The sequence below is a fragment of the Molossus molossus genome, unplaced genomic scaffold (genome assembly GCF_014108415.1).
Source record: "Molossus molossus isolate mMolMol1 unplaced genomic scaffold, mMolMol1.p scaffold_m16_p_23, whole genome shotgun sequence".
In the NCBI taxonomy this organism is placed as follows: Eukaryota; Metazoa; Chordata; class Mammalia; order Chiroptera; family Molossidae; genus Molossus; species Molossus molossus.
This window is the reverse complement of record NW_023425359.1, coordinates 13,396,944-13,415,432: the sequence shown is the minus strand read 5'-3', so window position 1 is coordinate 13,415,432 and position 18,489 is coordinate 13,396,944. Positions and strand designations below refer to the sequence as shown.

General features: G+C 38.1%; 1 protein-coding gene across 6 annotated transcripts in view; it reads right to left on the bottom strand.

The window, feature by feature from the left end:
• The window catches only part of CDC42BPA (CDC42 binding protein kinase alpha), a 222,747-nt gene extending 206,133 nt beyond the window's left edge, over nucleotides 1-16,614 (bottom strand). For 2 of the 6 annotated variants that reach the window (XM_036277347.1, XM_036277348.1), the window contains exon 1: nucleotides 15,135-16,614. In XM_036277347.1, coding sequence (XP_036133240.1) covers nucleotides 15,135-15,312 — 178 coding nt within the window. In that variant the 5' untranslated portion in view covers nucleotides 15,313-16,614. The remainder of the gene's footprint in view (nucleotides 1-15,134) is intronic. The other 4 variants (XM_036277351.1, XM_036277345.1, XM_036277346.1 and 1 more) reach the window with 4 other exon arrangements.
• Nucleotides 16,615-18,489: the final 1,875 nt, after the last annotated feature.

Below are 18,489 nucleotides of genomic sequence, written 5' to 3'. Positions count from 1 at the left end.
TAAACACAAAGCAAAGGCCTGCCCGGCCAGTGTGGCTCAGTGGTTGAGCATCGACCCATGCACCAAGAGGTCATCAGTTCAATTCCCAGCCAGGGCACATGCCCAGGTTGTGGGCCCAATCCCCAGTGAGGGGCATGCAGGAGGCGGCCAATCGATGTTCTCTCTCTCTGATGTTTCTATCTCTCGCTCCCTCTTCCTCTCCCTTCCTCTCTCTCTCTAAAATGAATAAAGGAAAAAAAAAATTTTTTTAAAAAAGGCCTAAAGTCTGTAACAGACCTATTATAATAATTTCTAAAATATTGTTTAAAAGAAGAAATACACAGTCTAAAATAATCTTTTAAATTTCAAATAAAAACTACATTTCACTAAATTCAGGGTGGGACAAAACTAGGTTTACAGTTCTTCATAAGGAAAATAATACAATAACTAAAAAATACAAGAATAAATTGTTTCGTGTCCTCACAACTGTAAATCTACTTTTGTCCCATCCTGTATATACCTAGACACAAGCATTTCCCTATTTTTACCCTGAGAGATGACAAATAGGTATCATAATTATTATGAAACAGATCTATTCCAATTATTTTCAGATAGAATGAAAATAAAACAAGTATATTTGAAAATATTTTTATTAACAAGTAAGTCATCAATAAATTAAAATCCTCTTTCTCCATTAAATGTAATACAAAAATTCGGCCCTGGCCTGTATTGCTCAGTGGTTAGAGCATCAGCCTACGGTCCGGGGAGACCCGGGTTCGGTTCCCGCTAGGGGCACGTACCTCGGTTGCAGTTTGTCACGGGCCCTGGTTGGGTCATGCAGGTGGCAGCCACTCGATGTGTCCCTTTCACCGTAGGCCGTTTCTCTCTCTCTCTCTCTCTCTCTTTCTCTTTCTCTCTCTCTTCCTCTGTCCCCCTCCAACTCTATCTGAACAAAAAAAAAATAAGTGGAAAAATGTCCTCAGGTAAAGAAAAAAAAATGTAATACAAAAATTCAATGGGTATTAAGATAATTTGGTCAGAACCTTATTACTTTCCACTGAATTCTAAAGTTAAAATTCTGAATTTTTTAAAACTTTACTTGGAAAGAAGACTATGAGGGCAAAAAGTATTTTCCAAAAACATTACGAGGAATGTGTTCTTTTCATCTATCTTCTATGACCAGTACAATTATCTAGTGCAAAGTAAGCATTCCATAATTGTTTGAATTTAATTACTGCCATTATCATTTATGATGTTTTCACTATCGAACAAAACCAAGTCTAGACTTAAACATTCTGATATTTAGATTGCCCTCTTTGTCATATTTCTTTCCTAATTTCTACAAAATAGCTTTTTTTCTTCATTATAACTATTGACTCAATATTGAGATTTAACTGCATTAATTTAATTTTATTGCTTATTTATTCCATTATTCACTCACTAGTTCTTTCATTTACCAAATAAATAGCTGAGTGCCTACAACACAGAGTACTTATGTTAGGTATTGGGAATGAAGTGATAAGCTACACACGGTCCCGGCTCTGGTTGGGAAGATTAATCTATTAATCAAATAATTATAAACATATCATTTAAAATAGTGATAATTTGCTGTAAAATAGTGACTATGGTACATTTTCAAGCACCTTTAACCCTTAATTGTATACAATTTCTAAAAATTATCACAAAAAGGAAATTCAAACATGCTGAATCCTCCACCTCACATAATTTATAATGAATGTGCTATCAGAACCGGCTACTGGTATGTGGAGTCAGAGGCTGAGCAGGATGAGGAGCACTGAGAGGAGAGATGACAACCTGGCCTAGGACATCAAAGCCCAAGTGGGGTGTTAGCAGCCAGGCATGAGGTGCTGATGAGGGATTAGGATGAGCAGGTCATCTGCACGAGGGAAGAGGTGGCAGCATTCAGGGGATTGGTTATATATTGAGGGACTGATCACATAATTAAAGATAATGGGACCCAGGCTTCTCATTGTTGAAAAAAGGAGTTATAAAATAGAAAAGAAAAATATAGAAGTGTTGGACTAAAATTAGAGGTATCAATGCAAAGTCATGGTCTTCAACATATACTAAATATATAGAAAGAAAACTATAAATAGTATATGTAGAAATAAAAATATATGTATATGTGTGTAAACAGGTAGATAGCTAGATAGGATAGATAGCTCTATCCACTAGTGGAGCTTAAAAATAGCAATGAGCACACACAGAGCCCAGATCTTGGCTTCTATATCATCCTCTACTAAAAGGAACCAGGACTCCTTAGAGAAATGGCTAACTCCAGGGCTAGCGTAGGGAGACTACAAGATGAGCATAAATCATCTTGTGTCAGAAAGCAAGGACCTACTCAAAAGAGTGACAGAAACATGCCAAAACAAAAGCCAACTTGAAAGGGTTCCTACTAGCCAAATCTGAGTCAATTTAAGCCTCAAAATAAATAAGGGCAGTAAAGGATTATAATCTAATGAATAAACAATCGTGAGCTCAAACTAATATAAGAGTTTAATGATAAACAGGATATATAAATAATTTCAAAGTACCTCCTCACAAAATACTTATTAATTACCAAAAAGAAACAGGTAACTTTACAGTGGAGAAGCCTGACAGAGACCACCCTAATAAAATAAATAAAATGAACACCAATATTTGCCAATTATACCTCAATGAGACTGGGGAAAAAATAATATGAACACATAGTAATGGAGCAATATAAAATTATGCACCACTTGATAGGATGCAATGAGTGGAACACGGTATCACTTTAGGATATTCTTGCCAAAGATATATTATCATAAGGAAACAAACCCTAAATGAGGATTACTACAAATGCTGCAAAATAACTAGCCTGCAGTCTTCAAGTGTCAGAGTCATAGCGTCGTCCCAGGAACCAAAAGGTGGCAGGTTCAATTCCCAGTCAGGGCACATACCCAGGTTTTGGGTTCAATCCCCAGTAGGGACAAGTTCAGGAGGCAATCAATTAATGTGCCTCTCTCACATCGATGTTTCTTTCTCTCTCCCCCTCCCTATACCTTCTTCTCTCTAAAATCAATAATAAAATTAAAAAGGTGTCAAAGTGTGAAAGCTGAGAAAAATCTGAAGACCTTGTCCAGATGAGTGACACTACTAGGCGTGACATCCAAATGCAACAAGTGATTCTGAAGAGAATCCTTTGACTCTTTTTGCTATGAAGTTATTATTAGGACAACTGACAAATTTGAATAAGGTCTAAGGATTAGATGACAGTAACACATCAGTATTAATTTATTAATAGCTGCATGTGGCCCGGCCAGTGTGGCTCAGTAGACTGAACATCATCATCCATGGATGCGGGCTTGCGGGTTTGATCCCCAGTAGGGGGCATGCAGGAGGCAGCCAATCAATGTTTCTCCCTCACATGGATGTTTCTATCTCTCTCTCTCCCTTCCTCTCTCTCTCTAAAAAAAAAATCAATAAAAACATATTTTATATATATTTTTTTATCCTCACCCAAGGACACTTTTTCGTTTTTTGTTCAGATAGAGTGGGAGGGAGAGAGAGAGAAAAACATCGACGTGAAAGGGACACATCGAGTGGTTGCCACCCACACAACCCAACCAGGGCCGGGGACAAACTGCAACCGAGGTATGTGCCCCTAGCGGGAACCAAACCCGGGTCTCTCCAGACCGCAGGCTGACGCTCTAACCGCTGAGCCAAACTGGCCAGGGCTCAATAAAATCATATTTTAAAAATATATATATTTGCATGTGGTTATCAAAAGAATGTAGGAAATACACACAAACATATTTGGGGATGATAAGGCATCAAGTAGGCAATTTACTCTCAAATGGTTCAGAGGGCAAAACACTGTACTGTACTTGCAATTTTTCTTTAAGTTTTAGATTGTTTCAAAGTTGTTGTTTTTTTAAGTGAAGAAAAAGATTAGGGAAATAGACAAGGACCATATCATTAAAAATTCTGTATGCCGCCCTGGCCGGTTTGGCTCAGCGGTTAGAGCATCGGCCTGCAGTCCCGAGAGACCCGGGTTCGGTTCCCACTAAGGGCATGTGCCTCGGTTGCAGTTTGTCCCCAGCCCTGGCTGGTCGTGCAGGTGGCAGCCACTCGATGTGTCCCTTTCGCGTCGATGTTTCTCTCTCTCTCTCTCTTCCTCTCTCTCCCTCCCACTCTACTTGAACAAAAAACAAACAAACAAAAATTCTGTATGCCATGCTAAGGAGTTTAAATGTCATTCCAAAAGCTATCAGTAGTCACTGTAGGATATCAAGTAGGATGTTGACATAATTAAAGGATCATATTGTGTTTTTTATCAGTCCTTCTACTAAACAAAGGTCTTGGATGTGTAGGAAGCACAATATTTTCAGTTGAGGAGTACATGTAATAATGAGGTTACACGTTACTTAGCATTAATTGAGAGCAAAAAAGCATGATTAATAAAGCCTATAATATCCAGGAATGTAATCCATTGAGATACATTTAATACAGACAAATCAATTGAGCCAGATGTACACAGAGGTTGAATAAAATCAGGACAACCCAAGAGCTGCTGTACTTAATTGGAATTACCACAGGAACACAGGCAAAAAAAAAAAAACAAATATGATCACTTAATCGCAACCTCAAGCAATGTAACACAGCAATGGGCTCCTGGAAAACTGTCACTTTAGCATGCATCAGCAGCAAAAAGGTAGAAACAGAAATCACACTACACTTGCAAATATTGTTGTAGTTTTAACCATAAACTCAAGGAAAATCTTTATAAGTATGGAATAGGGAAGAGCTTTATGATAATCATATCTATATTTCAGCTTCACCACATACCTGAGTTTTTAGTCTGGTTTTAAATGTTTCTTAGTTATGATTTTTGGCCTGGGCAGGCCACAGCTGGCAATATAATCTCAAAATGGGGCTTTGGTTACCATGGGCTTTTCTTAATCTTTCCAAACAAGTATTTTTTAAATCTTAGGACAGAACATTTCTAATAAGTAAATGATTGGTGGCTTTTAATAATATCTGAGTCACCCTGGCCGGTTTTGCTCAGCAGTTAGAGTGTCGGCCTGTGGACCAGAGAGTTCTGGGTTTGGTTTCTGCTAATGACACGTACCTCAGTTGCAGTTTGTACCCGGCCCTGGTTGGGGTCGTGTGGGTGGCAACCCCTCCATGTGTTTCTCTCTCTTCCCTCCCCCTCCCCCTCCCCCTCTATATTAAGATAAATGCAAAGAAGGAAGAAGGAAGAAGGAAGAAGAAGAAGAAGAAAAAAAGAAGAAGATCTGAGTCAACTTGGGGCATTTCACTCCCAGTAAACCAGATATTTAAGGATGGGATTCCTGTTGTAACAGGACTACTATACTGCTTTTACAAAACCCTCATAAAATCTAATTAGCTGCATTCTATTTCACAGCCAGGACAGTCTCTCCCTCAAATTCTGTACCAATTCTGTAAGAGAGGTAACTGGATTAAAAAATGATCCAGCTCTACTGAAGAAAGAAAGAAAAAAATCACTAGGTTAGCAAGAACACCTTTGCAAACCAGCTGTTCCTCTTAAAAATGGTTCCAAAGTCCAGACTGACAAACTTCAGAAGGAAGGGGGCTGGGGGGCGGGAAAAGACAAACCAAAGAACTTATATGCATATATGTATAACCAATGGCCACAGACCACAGTTTGGGGAAAACAGGAGGGGGGTGGGAGTGGGGAGGAAGGGGTCGGTCAAGTGGGGTGGGGGGAAGGGTTCCAAAGTCAAATAACTTAGGCAAATTCTAGGTAAAACAAAGTTAAAGAGTTTTCTGTACTGCGAAACTTTAAAAACTTTATTATGGTAATGTGCCTTGTAATATCCAGAGGGCTGCCAAGAACCCTACTTCCCAATCATACCTATCCACTGAACTCTCAATTTTCCAAATACTCATTATTTTTACCTCTTGAAATACAGTTTAGGAAACACCAGTGTACAATACTTATTTTCTTCATAGTTACTGTCAGACCACACAACTTGCATTTACAGATGCTGCATGTGTGTATGAATATATATATATTTTAAACAATTTTTTTTTCTTTATTGATTTTGAGAGAGAGAGGGAGAGGAAGAAGAGATAAGAACATCAATTGGCTGCCTTCTGCATGCTCCCCACTAGGGATCAGGCCCACAACCTGGACATGTGTCCTGACCAGGAATCGAACCTGCAACTTCTTGGTGCATGGGTCCAGGCTCAACCACTGAACCACACCAGCTGGGCGAACCTGCATATCTTTAGTCCATGAAATCCAAAGTGGGTAACACATCACTAATTTGTCATTATTATTTCAGGTTTATTCTGAGTTGAGGTCCAGAATGCTACCACTGAGTTGCATATTGGATCTATATAAATCTAAAAATAAAACACAACTAGCCGCCTCATAATATTTGCTGTTGGTGATAGAATGAAGGGGCATTAGCTTAATATTTACTGGAAAATAATTCAGTTAACAACAACAAAATGTTCCAATGTAAAATATCTTATCCTAAAAGAATAAGATACTATTTGCACACACAGGGAAAAACATCTTCAATGCCAATAAAATATTATCAGTAAGATATGAATATGTTTATTAATGGTGAAACAGTTATGTGTATTAACTTTGCATTAGTACATTTCAATTAACTTTACCAAAAAATAGCATTTTAGTTCTTAATTTCTCATAGATAAGACAGAATCTTAAAAAACAAAACGGGAAAAAAGTTGACAAGATACAACTATAAATCACCAGAATAAGGAAAAATACTAAACCAATTTTAAACCTTTTGGCAAAATAAGCTACTACTATTATGTCCATTTTTTACAAATGAAAAGAGAGAGGTTAAATAACGTGCTTAAATTACTGAGCTAATAACCAGTCAGTTTGAATTCAAAGCCCCTGTTCTTTATCAGTACATTGCTTTAAAACATGAATATTTCAGGATGAAATATTCCACTTATGAAAATTCTATGTAAATTTAATTAAGTTTTATCACTATGAATAGAGCAAACTGAAGAGGTCCCCCCCACCTCCCACTGATGAAGCCTACAATTATGTGTAAGCAATTGGAAATAAAACCAAAAGTTAAATGATTACACATGACTGAACTAATTCACATGTATTTTTAAAAAATTGTTTTCATCTACATAAGCAGTACTTTTAAGCACAGTTAGATTGGGGGTAAGATAAATGGTGGTACTGGGGAATAATTAATGAGAAAAATAAATGTATATCAGAAGAAACAGAAAAAGACTAATTTATCTCCCAATAAGCTATGTCTGTAAATTCCGTTTGGTTACTGACAGTTGCCATATTCAGCACCTGGTGACTCTAAAGTCCATCTGAATTACCTCTATTATTATTACCTGCCACCCTAATACCCAGAATAGAAGTTTATAATAGTCACAGAGTTCTAACTATTCACATAGTGCTGAAGCAGCATTAATTATATATAGTTTTTCTCTTTAATAAAATGATTGTGTCTTCTGGTTCCTATATACAACAAATAATAAGTGCTGGTACTTGAAACCAATAGCTTCACAGATACAATGTTATAAATAATAGTAAACTTCCCACACTAGTCCAAAAGTCTGAAAACAACAGATTAACTAAAAGTTGTAACATTAGACAAAATAATACTGAATACTTTAATGGATTCTAAAACTGCATAAGTCCCTGTATCTTCTCCTCTTAAATATAACAAAGTAATGAAAACACTGTTTCAGATAAACAATAGTTTTGCAACACGTTACAATTATAGTAACTGAAGCTATAAAGTGAGAACTTCTGTTCTTAGTGTGAATGCCCATACTTGCAAAGCAGGTTTAGTTAGAGCAAGAAAAGGTCATAAACAGAATCTTCTCAGTAATTCCAAGGATTTTATTGGTTAATAGCACTGGTTCATTATTATATCTAATTTCACTCTACTTTATAGGGTGCTTTTCCCAAATGTAATTTTCACCAGCATCAATCCTGTGCTACCATGATTAAGTTTTTCAGTTCACATGACTATCACACAGAAGGCAATTAAAAGTTCACAACCATTAAGTATAACTTACTCAGATTCGGATTCTCTCTCCAAACTACACTGTATCCCAGTTTCCCTAAAAATTCTGTTAGAACCCTGATACAAAGAACAGCACGACCTCATAATCCACCTTCTAGATACTCAACCAAAAAAAAGATTCCATAATCAGATAAACTTTATAATTCTAGAATAACCTACAATCTTTTTAATGTTTAATTTTGTTTAAAATCAATTCCCAAATTTATTTAGCTATGTAACCTGCCCCCCCCCACACACTTCCTCCTCAAAGCATTTACTATCCCATGAATTTCCAGAACACATTTTGAAACTAAGGAGAGGCCTACAGTAAAGAAGCCCCGATTCCAAAAGAAGCAAGCAGTTCATAGGAGAAAGCATTAAGGGGCAAATAGCAAGACTGGAAAATAGAGAGCCAAGTTTCCTGCCTCCTGTTACCATGAAAGTCAAGATGGTGCTCTCCTATAGCAGCAGATAAAGAAGAACTAGGTAAGGAGGAGTTAGACAACAGAACTAGTCATTCCTCATCTACTAACTGGAAAAAGAAGTGGACACTGTAGAGAGAAAGTGTGAAGCACCTAGATGGGAAGAGCAATCCTAGAGCTCAGATCAGCATCAATGGGTAAGAAAAAAGAAGTCCCCTAGATCTGGAAAACAGTGACAACAAAAGACAGCCATTCATGGCTGTCAGACTAGTGTGTGTGTTTGCGTATACTAACAGTGGGGTCATTCAAAAACAATAATCATTATGGAAAGAACTTCTTGACTCACTAAGAGACAGTAAAAGCAGCTGAGTAATTCTTGTTCTTAGCTACCAAACTCAAAATCACTCTCACTGGCAGTTTCATGAATAACAAGGGATTTAAAAAAAAAACCTATGGAACTAGCAAGTACTTCTCACCTACAACTACTCTATAGTTCATGTGGAGTAACTAGAAAATATAACCAAAAAACTACCACCATAGTTTATGGGTCATATGGTTATTCCTCACATTCAAGTTTACACAAGCCTGACAATCAATGGAAGTCAATGTCCAAGAGCACCACAGCAGAAAAGGAAAAACAACAAAGAAAAAGGAAGTGAACCATCAAATATACAAAGCAGTGAAGTTAATTCCTCTGTCCATTAAGTTCTTCTAAATTAAAAATACCCAATCATTCACAGGTCAGACCAAAGTAGCAACCCAGGAAAACAGTATATTCATGCTCATATTCTTACTCTTCCTCTCTCCCATACACCCTCTCTCTCTCCAAGTATCTTGTCTCTACCTAACCTCCATCTCTTCATTAAATTCATCAGATTGTTCTTTTTGAAAAAAAGGACCTATGTCTATAATCTTTTTGCTGTTAAACATACAATACACATTTTAGCTTCATCTACACTAAGAGTTTCAAACTCTTTTGATCCAATCCACAGTAAGAAATACAAGAAAACACAAGAATTGTGCATAATAATACTTTCTACACATGTACTTGATATTTTTCTAATCTAGTTTATTTAATTTTTAAATGTTAGTTGAACATTCAAACTAATCAAAACCAAGAGGATGAAAAACAATGAGCTACATATACAATGTACTGTCAATAAGTATACCAGAAGAGAAAAGGTTTTGGAAGAAATTTTCTGACTGCCATAGAATAGTACAATAAAATATTAATTTGTACCAAGTTCAGTTATTTTACCATAAAATAATCTGGGTTTACTATGTAATATCAATCAAGTCTTAGGAATTATGGGACATTGCATAAAATTTGCAACATATGCTATTTGTTTTTGTTTTTACACTGCTATGCTAAGGTATGCCTTACATTTCTACATGAAATAAATTCCTAAATGTCTGTGTTAATTCTGACATCCCTGTTCTCACTCATACAGCAACAGATTCTTAAAAATAGAAAAGAAATAGGAAAATAATAGCCACCACTTAGTGAACATGCTTCTACCATGTGCCAGCATTGTGTTAAATTAAATCACTATACTTATTCACTGTTGTTCTTAGAATACTAGGTGGCTAGAATAAAGGAAATAAGTGCCCAACCTATATTTCTGATACTTATATTCTAATTGAGGATTTAAATAAGAATAACTGAAATCATCTGTATTAAATGAACATGTTGACAATTTGGTATGATTAATAAATGCCACTCAGGAAAAGCCAATAATGAGGAACAGCAGAAGTGAAGAACAGTGGTATCCCATATTCAGATCCTTCTAATCAAGCCATCATCACCTCACACAACTGACCCATACATGAAAAAAAATGTGAATAATCTTTAAAACTATGCTAATGAAAGGAAAAGTTTAAACCACAGGATTTGCTTATGTACTCTAGTAACAAGTTTGTCAATCATTCAGACTAGCATGTGTATTTGTGTATACAATGAATAAACTATAAAATTAGTTATTTAAGGTTAATTTAAGTGAAATGTTACAAAGTTCAAGATTTAGGAAGCATCAAAAACCAGTTATCCACCCAGAAATGGACCCAAGGCAATACGCTCAATTAATATTTGACAAAGGTGGCAAGAGCATACAGTGGAGTAAAAACAGCCTCTTTAATAAATGGTGTTGGGAAAATTGGACAGCTACATGCAAAAAAATGAAGCTAGACCATCAACTTACACCATACACAAAAATAAACTTGAAATGGATAAAAGACTTAAATGTGACCCGTGAATCCATAAAAATTCTAGAAGAAAATGTAGGCAACAAAATTTCGGACATCATACGGAGCAGAATTTTCAATGATACATCACCTAAGGCAAGAGAAATAAAGGAGAAAATGAACACATGGGACTACATCAAACTCAAAAGCTTCTGCACAGCAAAAGAAACAATCATCAAAATGGAAAGGCAACCCACTGTATGGGAGAACATCATTGCCAATGATGTATCAGATAAGGGGTTAATTTCCAATATATATAGAGTGCTCATACAACTCCACAAAAGGAAGACAAAGAACCCAATTAAAAAATGGGCAGAGGAGCTGAATAGACACCTCTCCAAACAGGACATACAAATGGCCAAAAGACATATGAAGAAATGCTCAACATCACTAATCATCAGAGAGATGCAAATTAAAACAATGAGGTATCACCTCACACCTGTCAGAATGGCCACCATCAACAAATCATCAAACAACAAGTGTTGGCAAGGGTGTGGAGAAAAGGGGACTCTAATACACTGCTGGTGGGAATGCAGACTGGTGCAGCTGCTATGGAAAACAATATGGTGCTACCTCAAAAAATTAAAAATTGAACTTCCATTTGACCCAATGATCCCACTGCTGGGAATATACCCTAAGAAGCCTGAAACACCAATCAGGAAGAATATATGTACCCCCATGTTCGTAGCAGCACTATTTACAATAGCTAAGATCTGGAAACAGCCCAAGTGTCCACCAGTAGACGAATGGATAAAAAAGCTGTGGTACATATACACAATGGAGTACTATGCAGCGGTAAGAAAGAAAGATCTCTTATCCTTTGAGACGACATGGAGGGACCTGGAAAGTATTATCCTAAGTGAAAGAAGCCAAGCAGAAAAAGACAAATACCACATGATCTCACTTATATACGGAATATAATGAACATAACAGTCTGAGGAATACAGTAGACCCAGACACATGGAAGTAGGGCACAGACTGACATCCCTCAGAAGAGGGGATGGGGGGGGGTGGGGGGGTGGGAAGAGATAAACCACAGAACTTAATGCATGACCAATGGACATGGACAACTAAGCCAGGGAAAGGGCGGAGGTGGGGTGGGGTGGGGGGTGCCAATGGGGTAAAAAGGTAAAATATCTGTAACAAAAAAATAAATAAAAATTCATAAAGAAGTAGAAGAAAAAAAACAAACAAACAGTTATCCACATACAAAAAGCTAGGAGTTTCTTCTGCATTGAGTAAATCTATCTTACATCTATTTTTTAAGTAAATTGGTAAAGAATTACCTAAAATTTCAATTTCCCATTTCACAGAAGGTAGCCAATTCAATGAATGAACTTAGTTATTACTAGCAAATTGGTTTATAATTTAAGTTAGTTTTACTTCTACAACTCTATTGTAACTTATTCTAGAGTTATACTACTGACACCTAAACTAATTTTATGAACACACAAACCACGATCATTTCAACAACTTGAGAAAGAAAGGAGACAAAACATAGTCTTTCAAGTTTTATTGAATATAACTGGAAAATATATAATATTAAATTTAAAAGTGACCTATGGCCTTAAGGAAGTCTGATCCCCTTGCTCTACTGCTTATTGGCTTAACTCCTTCTTCCTCTCTGGAGCTCTACTTATTTTCTCCCTCAAGCCATCAGCACTAAGAGCAAGGAGTGCTGTCAAATATAAATAAATAAATAAGTAAATACACACACACACACACACACATCTCACTTTGAATAGTCAGTTTTCTTACTGTCATAATACTGTAATGAACAAGACATTAACTGTACCAATATAAAAGTAAAATGGACCATAATTAGAAAGTGAAAATGATGGAAATAAAGCAAAGCAGACAGAATCTTGGCTGACTCCTTTTTTAAAAGTAGCTTATCAGCAGCATAAACGTAAGAAATATCTAGATGACACTTTCATTAATATAAAGAGCCAAACACAAATATACAGCATATATTACAAAGTATTTAACTATGCAAATATTAGATCTTTTAAAACTCAAACTAAAAATTGTATCACTTTAAGGCAAATTTAAATTATCAAATTTAACACCAACAATCCCTGTAAACTTCCATTACAGACGCAAAAATAATAATAATGATGATGATGATGTTTTAAAAATTAAATTAAGGTTCAGTCACTATCTGGAAACTAAGGAAATCTAATTGTTTTATATAATGTTAGGCGATGAGAAAAAAAAAAAAAATAGGACATTTCCCCAAAATGCAGTAATCAATTCAAACATGAAGAACAGCTGACCTATTTCAATACTAAATGAATTGAGGAGACTGGCATTCTTAAATAACCTAACTCTCAAATACTTAAAGACAGTAAATACTACTACTTATGACACATCTCTTAACAGCTTCTCCATCCTTAAATTTCTTTTCTTGCTCCTTACCTAAACTTCTGTGGTTGATAACTCACACTTTTAAGACCTCATACGCCCAACTTAAAAAGGCCTGAGATTTAGCAGACACTGCCTAGCCCCAAAAGTGTTAGTCTCTTGTTCTCTACCACTGAGAAACACAGAAGTTTACTTAAAAGACTATACATTTTTGTTATGTCGTATCAAACTTCTAAAAAGACAAAACATGAAACATACTACTAAAACTTAATTTGTTTTAAATTGTTAAAAGTCCCTGGTTTGAAATTATTTAAAATATATTAATAAAAATAAAGTGTGTTTGGCCAAATACTTATGTGACTTTTGGCTTGTTTGGCTTAAATTAAATATGTATAACAACAGTTTTTTAAACACATATATAAGAAACCAAGCTCAAGGAAACAATTTAGGAAAATATACATAAGTAATTCTGATAATACTATACAGCAAAATATCTCAGAGCATAGAACTACTATGTAAACACTTAATACCAAAGGGCAATTGAGCATATTGTTTTCTGTCATAACGTTAAAATAATATTTACTACTGGTACATAAAGAGTTCTTCCATCACTTTGCAGATGAGAAAGAATAGATATTAAATGACATTCATAATCACAGAGTCAAGTGATTTCTTGAACCATAATTCAAAACTGAAACTCTTAACTCTAAAAGTACCAAAAACTTTTCTTTAAATCCCCCCCAAAAACCACTAAAATATTTCTAAATTTATAAAACATGGGATGTAAAACTATGTAAGCATTATAAAGTATTTTACTCTACATATAAAAATAAGAGACATACAAAACCAGTACCAAAGTCAAAACTGTATCACTCTTAAGAGAGAAGTCACTTGAAAGATGGTTTAGAATTTTTGCATTCCCAGTAAAAGTCTGGTATTGTTTTTAAAAACCATCCTATTCACATTTTATATTCAATCTTAAATGAGTGATGCACCAGATAAATTTTTAATAAATTTCTAATTGCAAAACAAAATAATCACCAATTGACTTTGACTTCAGGAATATAAAGCTTACTGTACTTGGAAACAAAGACATTTTAGTATCAAAACTTACGAATAAACTAAAATTATTAATATTACAAAGGTACAAAATACAGTACTACTTTGGCTAATGTCCTTCAAAAGGCAATGTACCAAGACAGGTGTGGGTGATGTGTATTCTTCCAATAAAGAACAGCTGGATGTTTAAATGGATTTGTATGTAACATTGAATACGGTTTGAAGGTCACATGGGAGGGTCTGCTCTCATCACTGATCTATTGCACTAAAACTGGTCTTCTAAATTACATCTATATTTAGGAGAATGAAGACAAAACTCTAACCATTTTAGATCTGATTTAAATGTTGAGTAAAGCAAACAAGAATGCTCCCAAACATTCTCTCCCAACAATCACAATATTTTTAAACACTCATGTCAAATTACCTTACAAACATGACAATTTCTGGAAATTCCATGTTTAGTTGTTCCTTTGCTTGTACTAAATGGAGATGAAATAAACCCCACTCGAAACTACTTTCAAGTTCCAACTGATGTAAGATATTTTAATACCTCCTCCCATTTCCAGAATGATTTCCAAAGTCTGGGAAGAAAATGTTTCCACTAATAAATACCGTTCCATTGAATGTATGTTATACCACTGGTAATCACACATTTTTGCCCATCACAGAATTACTCAAGAGCTCTTACTGCTGACCTAAAAACCTAAGTTCTTTCTCGTAAATTCCACATTAAATTGTGGCAACAACTGAGCAGCCTGGTTGTACTCTTGGGAAAATATTCACCAAAAACTAGAGAAAAGTATTGAGTAACTGGTGTCTATTCTTTTATTGTATACATAGTTAAATATATATGCAGTGTACTATATATCATGGTGATATATATTATATATACTATATTACATATTATATACCATATATTACATGTGTTTATATACTGTTTACTCATGGTAACTATAAAAATCAAATCAGAATGCCAAGCTAAAGAGAGTTTTTTGGGTTTTTTTTAATACAAACTTACCCCATTCTAGGTATTCAAGAATGTTTTTCTCTCTTCTCAGCGGAGAATTATTGCATTCATCATAAAGGCAGATGAGTATATCCAGTAACGTCTCCACACTGAAGCACTGCCCATTGGTCTGAGCCGGCCCATCCAAAATAAACTGCTCCAACTGCCTCAAACGCACTTCTCCAGACATGTTGGCTTCAATTTCTGCTGGTTTTCCTTTAAATTATTATTAACGATTTCTACTATGATTCTTTGAACCTAAATTTTAAAAGTTGTGGTTTTAAAAACAAACCACTTGTTATTCAAACAACTGTCATGCAAGGCCGGTGCTGAATTAAACATCCAACACACCGGTACCCTCACTTAACTGAAGCGTCTTCAATTTCGCACATATACATATATTTTGAGAGATAGTTACCATAAAATATATATTTGATACATTTTTAAAGAATACAATTAGGTCGTATATTTAAATAAAATAATTAAAAGTACAACGAACCAAAGAGTCAACACTTCTTTAAAGAAAAAAAACGAAACACTCTTCTCCTTCATTCAAAATTCAACTCGTGCAACATAATCCTGAAACGAATCCGGTTACATCATTAATGAATTAAGTCCGATTTTCATCAGCAATTCACTTCCCAGGAAGAAGGAAAAACAGAAAAGGGAGGAAAAAACCAGAATGTATGTAAGGGGGAGGAAAAACCAAAAATTCGGCTGCAAATCCTCCCAACCACCGCTTGGATGATGCATCAGCGGCAATTTCTCCAGCGGGAAGGGAGGGGGCGAGTCCCTGAAGCAGCCCCTCGGCCCGGAGCACGCCAAGTCTTGCCCGGAGGAGGCTTTTCCTTTCTCCTCCCGAGCTCCTGCTTTTTAAGGCTCTGCAGTTAGTCCCATTTACAACGGATTCGGAGGAAAACTCTTCATTTTTCTCTCGGTTTCTCCCAGGGGCCTGGCTGGCGGCGCGGCCGGGGCTGCAGACGCGGGCTGCGGGCGGCACTGGGCGCCGAGCTCCGGGAGCAGCGGCTACTTGGCCGCCCGAGCCCGCTCCATGTCGGTGGTCGCTGGTCGGCCGGCCTGGGCCGCTCCGGGCAGAGCGCCCGGTCTCCCCACACCCGCACCGCGGCCGCCGCCGAGGCTCCTGACGCCCTGGAGAGGGGGTGCTTTTCGGGATTCAAAGGACACGGACGGCAGCAGCAGCGGCGGCGGTGCGGGCGGCTCCTGCAGCTACTTCTCCCCCTTGTTCACACCCCTGGGTTAAGGGCATCTTTCCGCGGTGAGGCGGGAGGCGGCCGAGGCGCCGGAGGAGGGACTGCTGCCGCGGGCGAGGAGAGCAGAGGCTGCCGCAGCCCGGCTCGCAGCCACTCCCTTCCTTTCCCTCCCACCCCTCCCCCGCCTTCCCGGTCTCTCGCGCCCGCGCCCTGGGCTCCGCGAGGCTCCCCCGACCCCGCCGCACGCAGGCGGAGGCTCGAGCAGAGTCCGGATCCAATATGGCGGCCCGCGCCCCCCGCCCGCGCGCGCACGCCCTCTCCCCGCCCCGCCCCGCCCCGCCCCCGCCCCCGCCCGAGCCTGCCGGCCGAGCCGGGTCCGTCTGCGGCCGCGCGGAGCGGAGCCGAGGCCCTGGAAGGGGCGCGGGCGGCCGCACCACCCTGAAGGGAGGGTGGGGATCGCCTCGGCCGGCGAGGCTGCGGCGGCCGCTGCCGCAACGTGGAATGCAGGGATACCGGAGGACTGGGAGGCCGCGGCGGCGGAGAACCGGGCGCGGACTGGGAATTGCGCCACCGTCTCGCTTCTCTCCCCGATTCCCGAGGCTTCTCGTGTGGATCGCAAAGCGGGGCTTCTTCCTGGTCCTCGGAGACACCACCTGCCCGCGGCACGTTTGTTAAGGGGGCCCAGAAGCCGACGGCTTTGGCTCCCGACAGATCTGTAAAAGAGGGTGCCTCTCACCGCCCCTTACCTGCTCGCTGCTCGCTACCCCCCCCCCCCCCCCATTCAGTTCTCAGGCACTCCAGAGTAATAATTTCCTGGGTGTCTAATTACACCGCTTCTTGTGTCATTTCCCAGGACAAATACAATGACAGACTTGTATGCGCTACCATCCAAGCCATGAGTGTGTGAACGCAAAGGATAGAATTCCCCATCTCTATTCCCAAAAGTTTCCCTACTTGGAGCCCAGTGTTTTCTTCTCCGGAACTATTCTAGCTGCTGCCTGTTTATCCCCGTCCAGGGTTACCACCTGCAGGCGATTCAGCTGATGGGCGTAAGACAGTTCACCTCTAGGAGCAAACCTGCATCCCCTGTTTGCGCGCGCATACGCACACGTAACCCAATGGCACAGTGCAGAAACTGGGCAGCAAAGGCAAGTCATCAATAGCTACCACCCCTGATGCATTTAAGGCCTTCCAGGTTTTTCCAGTCTTGGTCTTGGAAGAGCTCGCTTATAAATTTCTCGTGGAAGGTCCCATATTTAAATGTACTACTAAACTAGGTCACTGTATTTCTGTCTTTTCCTCTCAAAATTGTCATCTCCTTTATAATCTTTCCCCAAAATACATTTATTTTCTAGTTCTTTCCAACACCCATGGGGCAGTTATGTTTTCTATGTTAATGCCACAATTGCATCTTTTCACATCTTAATAATATGGAAGCTGAGGAAGAACTAACTATGAAGGTCTAGAAATGAAGGCTAACAAATTACTCAAGTTGCTGTGATTCGAAAAATATTGTGAATTTTTTGCAAAATCTACACTAGACATGTTGACAATTGCCGGCTTAAATAAGGATGGCATTATTTGCAATATGCTCCTGACATATAACTGATGCAAAAGGGGAAAAAAGGCAAAAATCCTAACACAGATAATCATTAATATTTTGGTATTCATTATGCAAGTCTTTTTTATGCATTTTAACATAATGAAAAACAGTTTTATACACTCCTGTTTTCACTTAGCCAATATATTATGAACATCTCAAGTCAACAAATATTTTTCAATAATATAGTTTTTAATAGTGAAGCCAAGGCAGTTTCATTTGACCATGAGTTAGGGTAGCAAAGAAAGAAGCAATTTCTTCTGCTTTTACACCACAGAACTGCCTATAAGCTACCTACTTAACCAACTTGTAAATACTCTAAAAAGGAGTTTAAAAGAGAAAACCTAAAACATGTTATGTCTCCATAAATGGAAGTACAGTATATGAGATAACGATATATTTCTTAATAAAAGAATCAAGCTGCCAGTCCTTTCTAGACCTATTTTATTAGCACTTGGGTACCACCCACAGTCCAGAGTATTTACATTTGCATAATAACCTTTACCACATTGTTTAGAGAGTACAGGGGAGAGCTTATTTTTATTTTTAAAAAAAC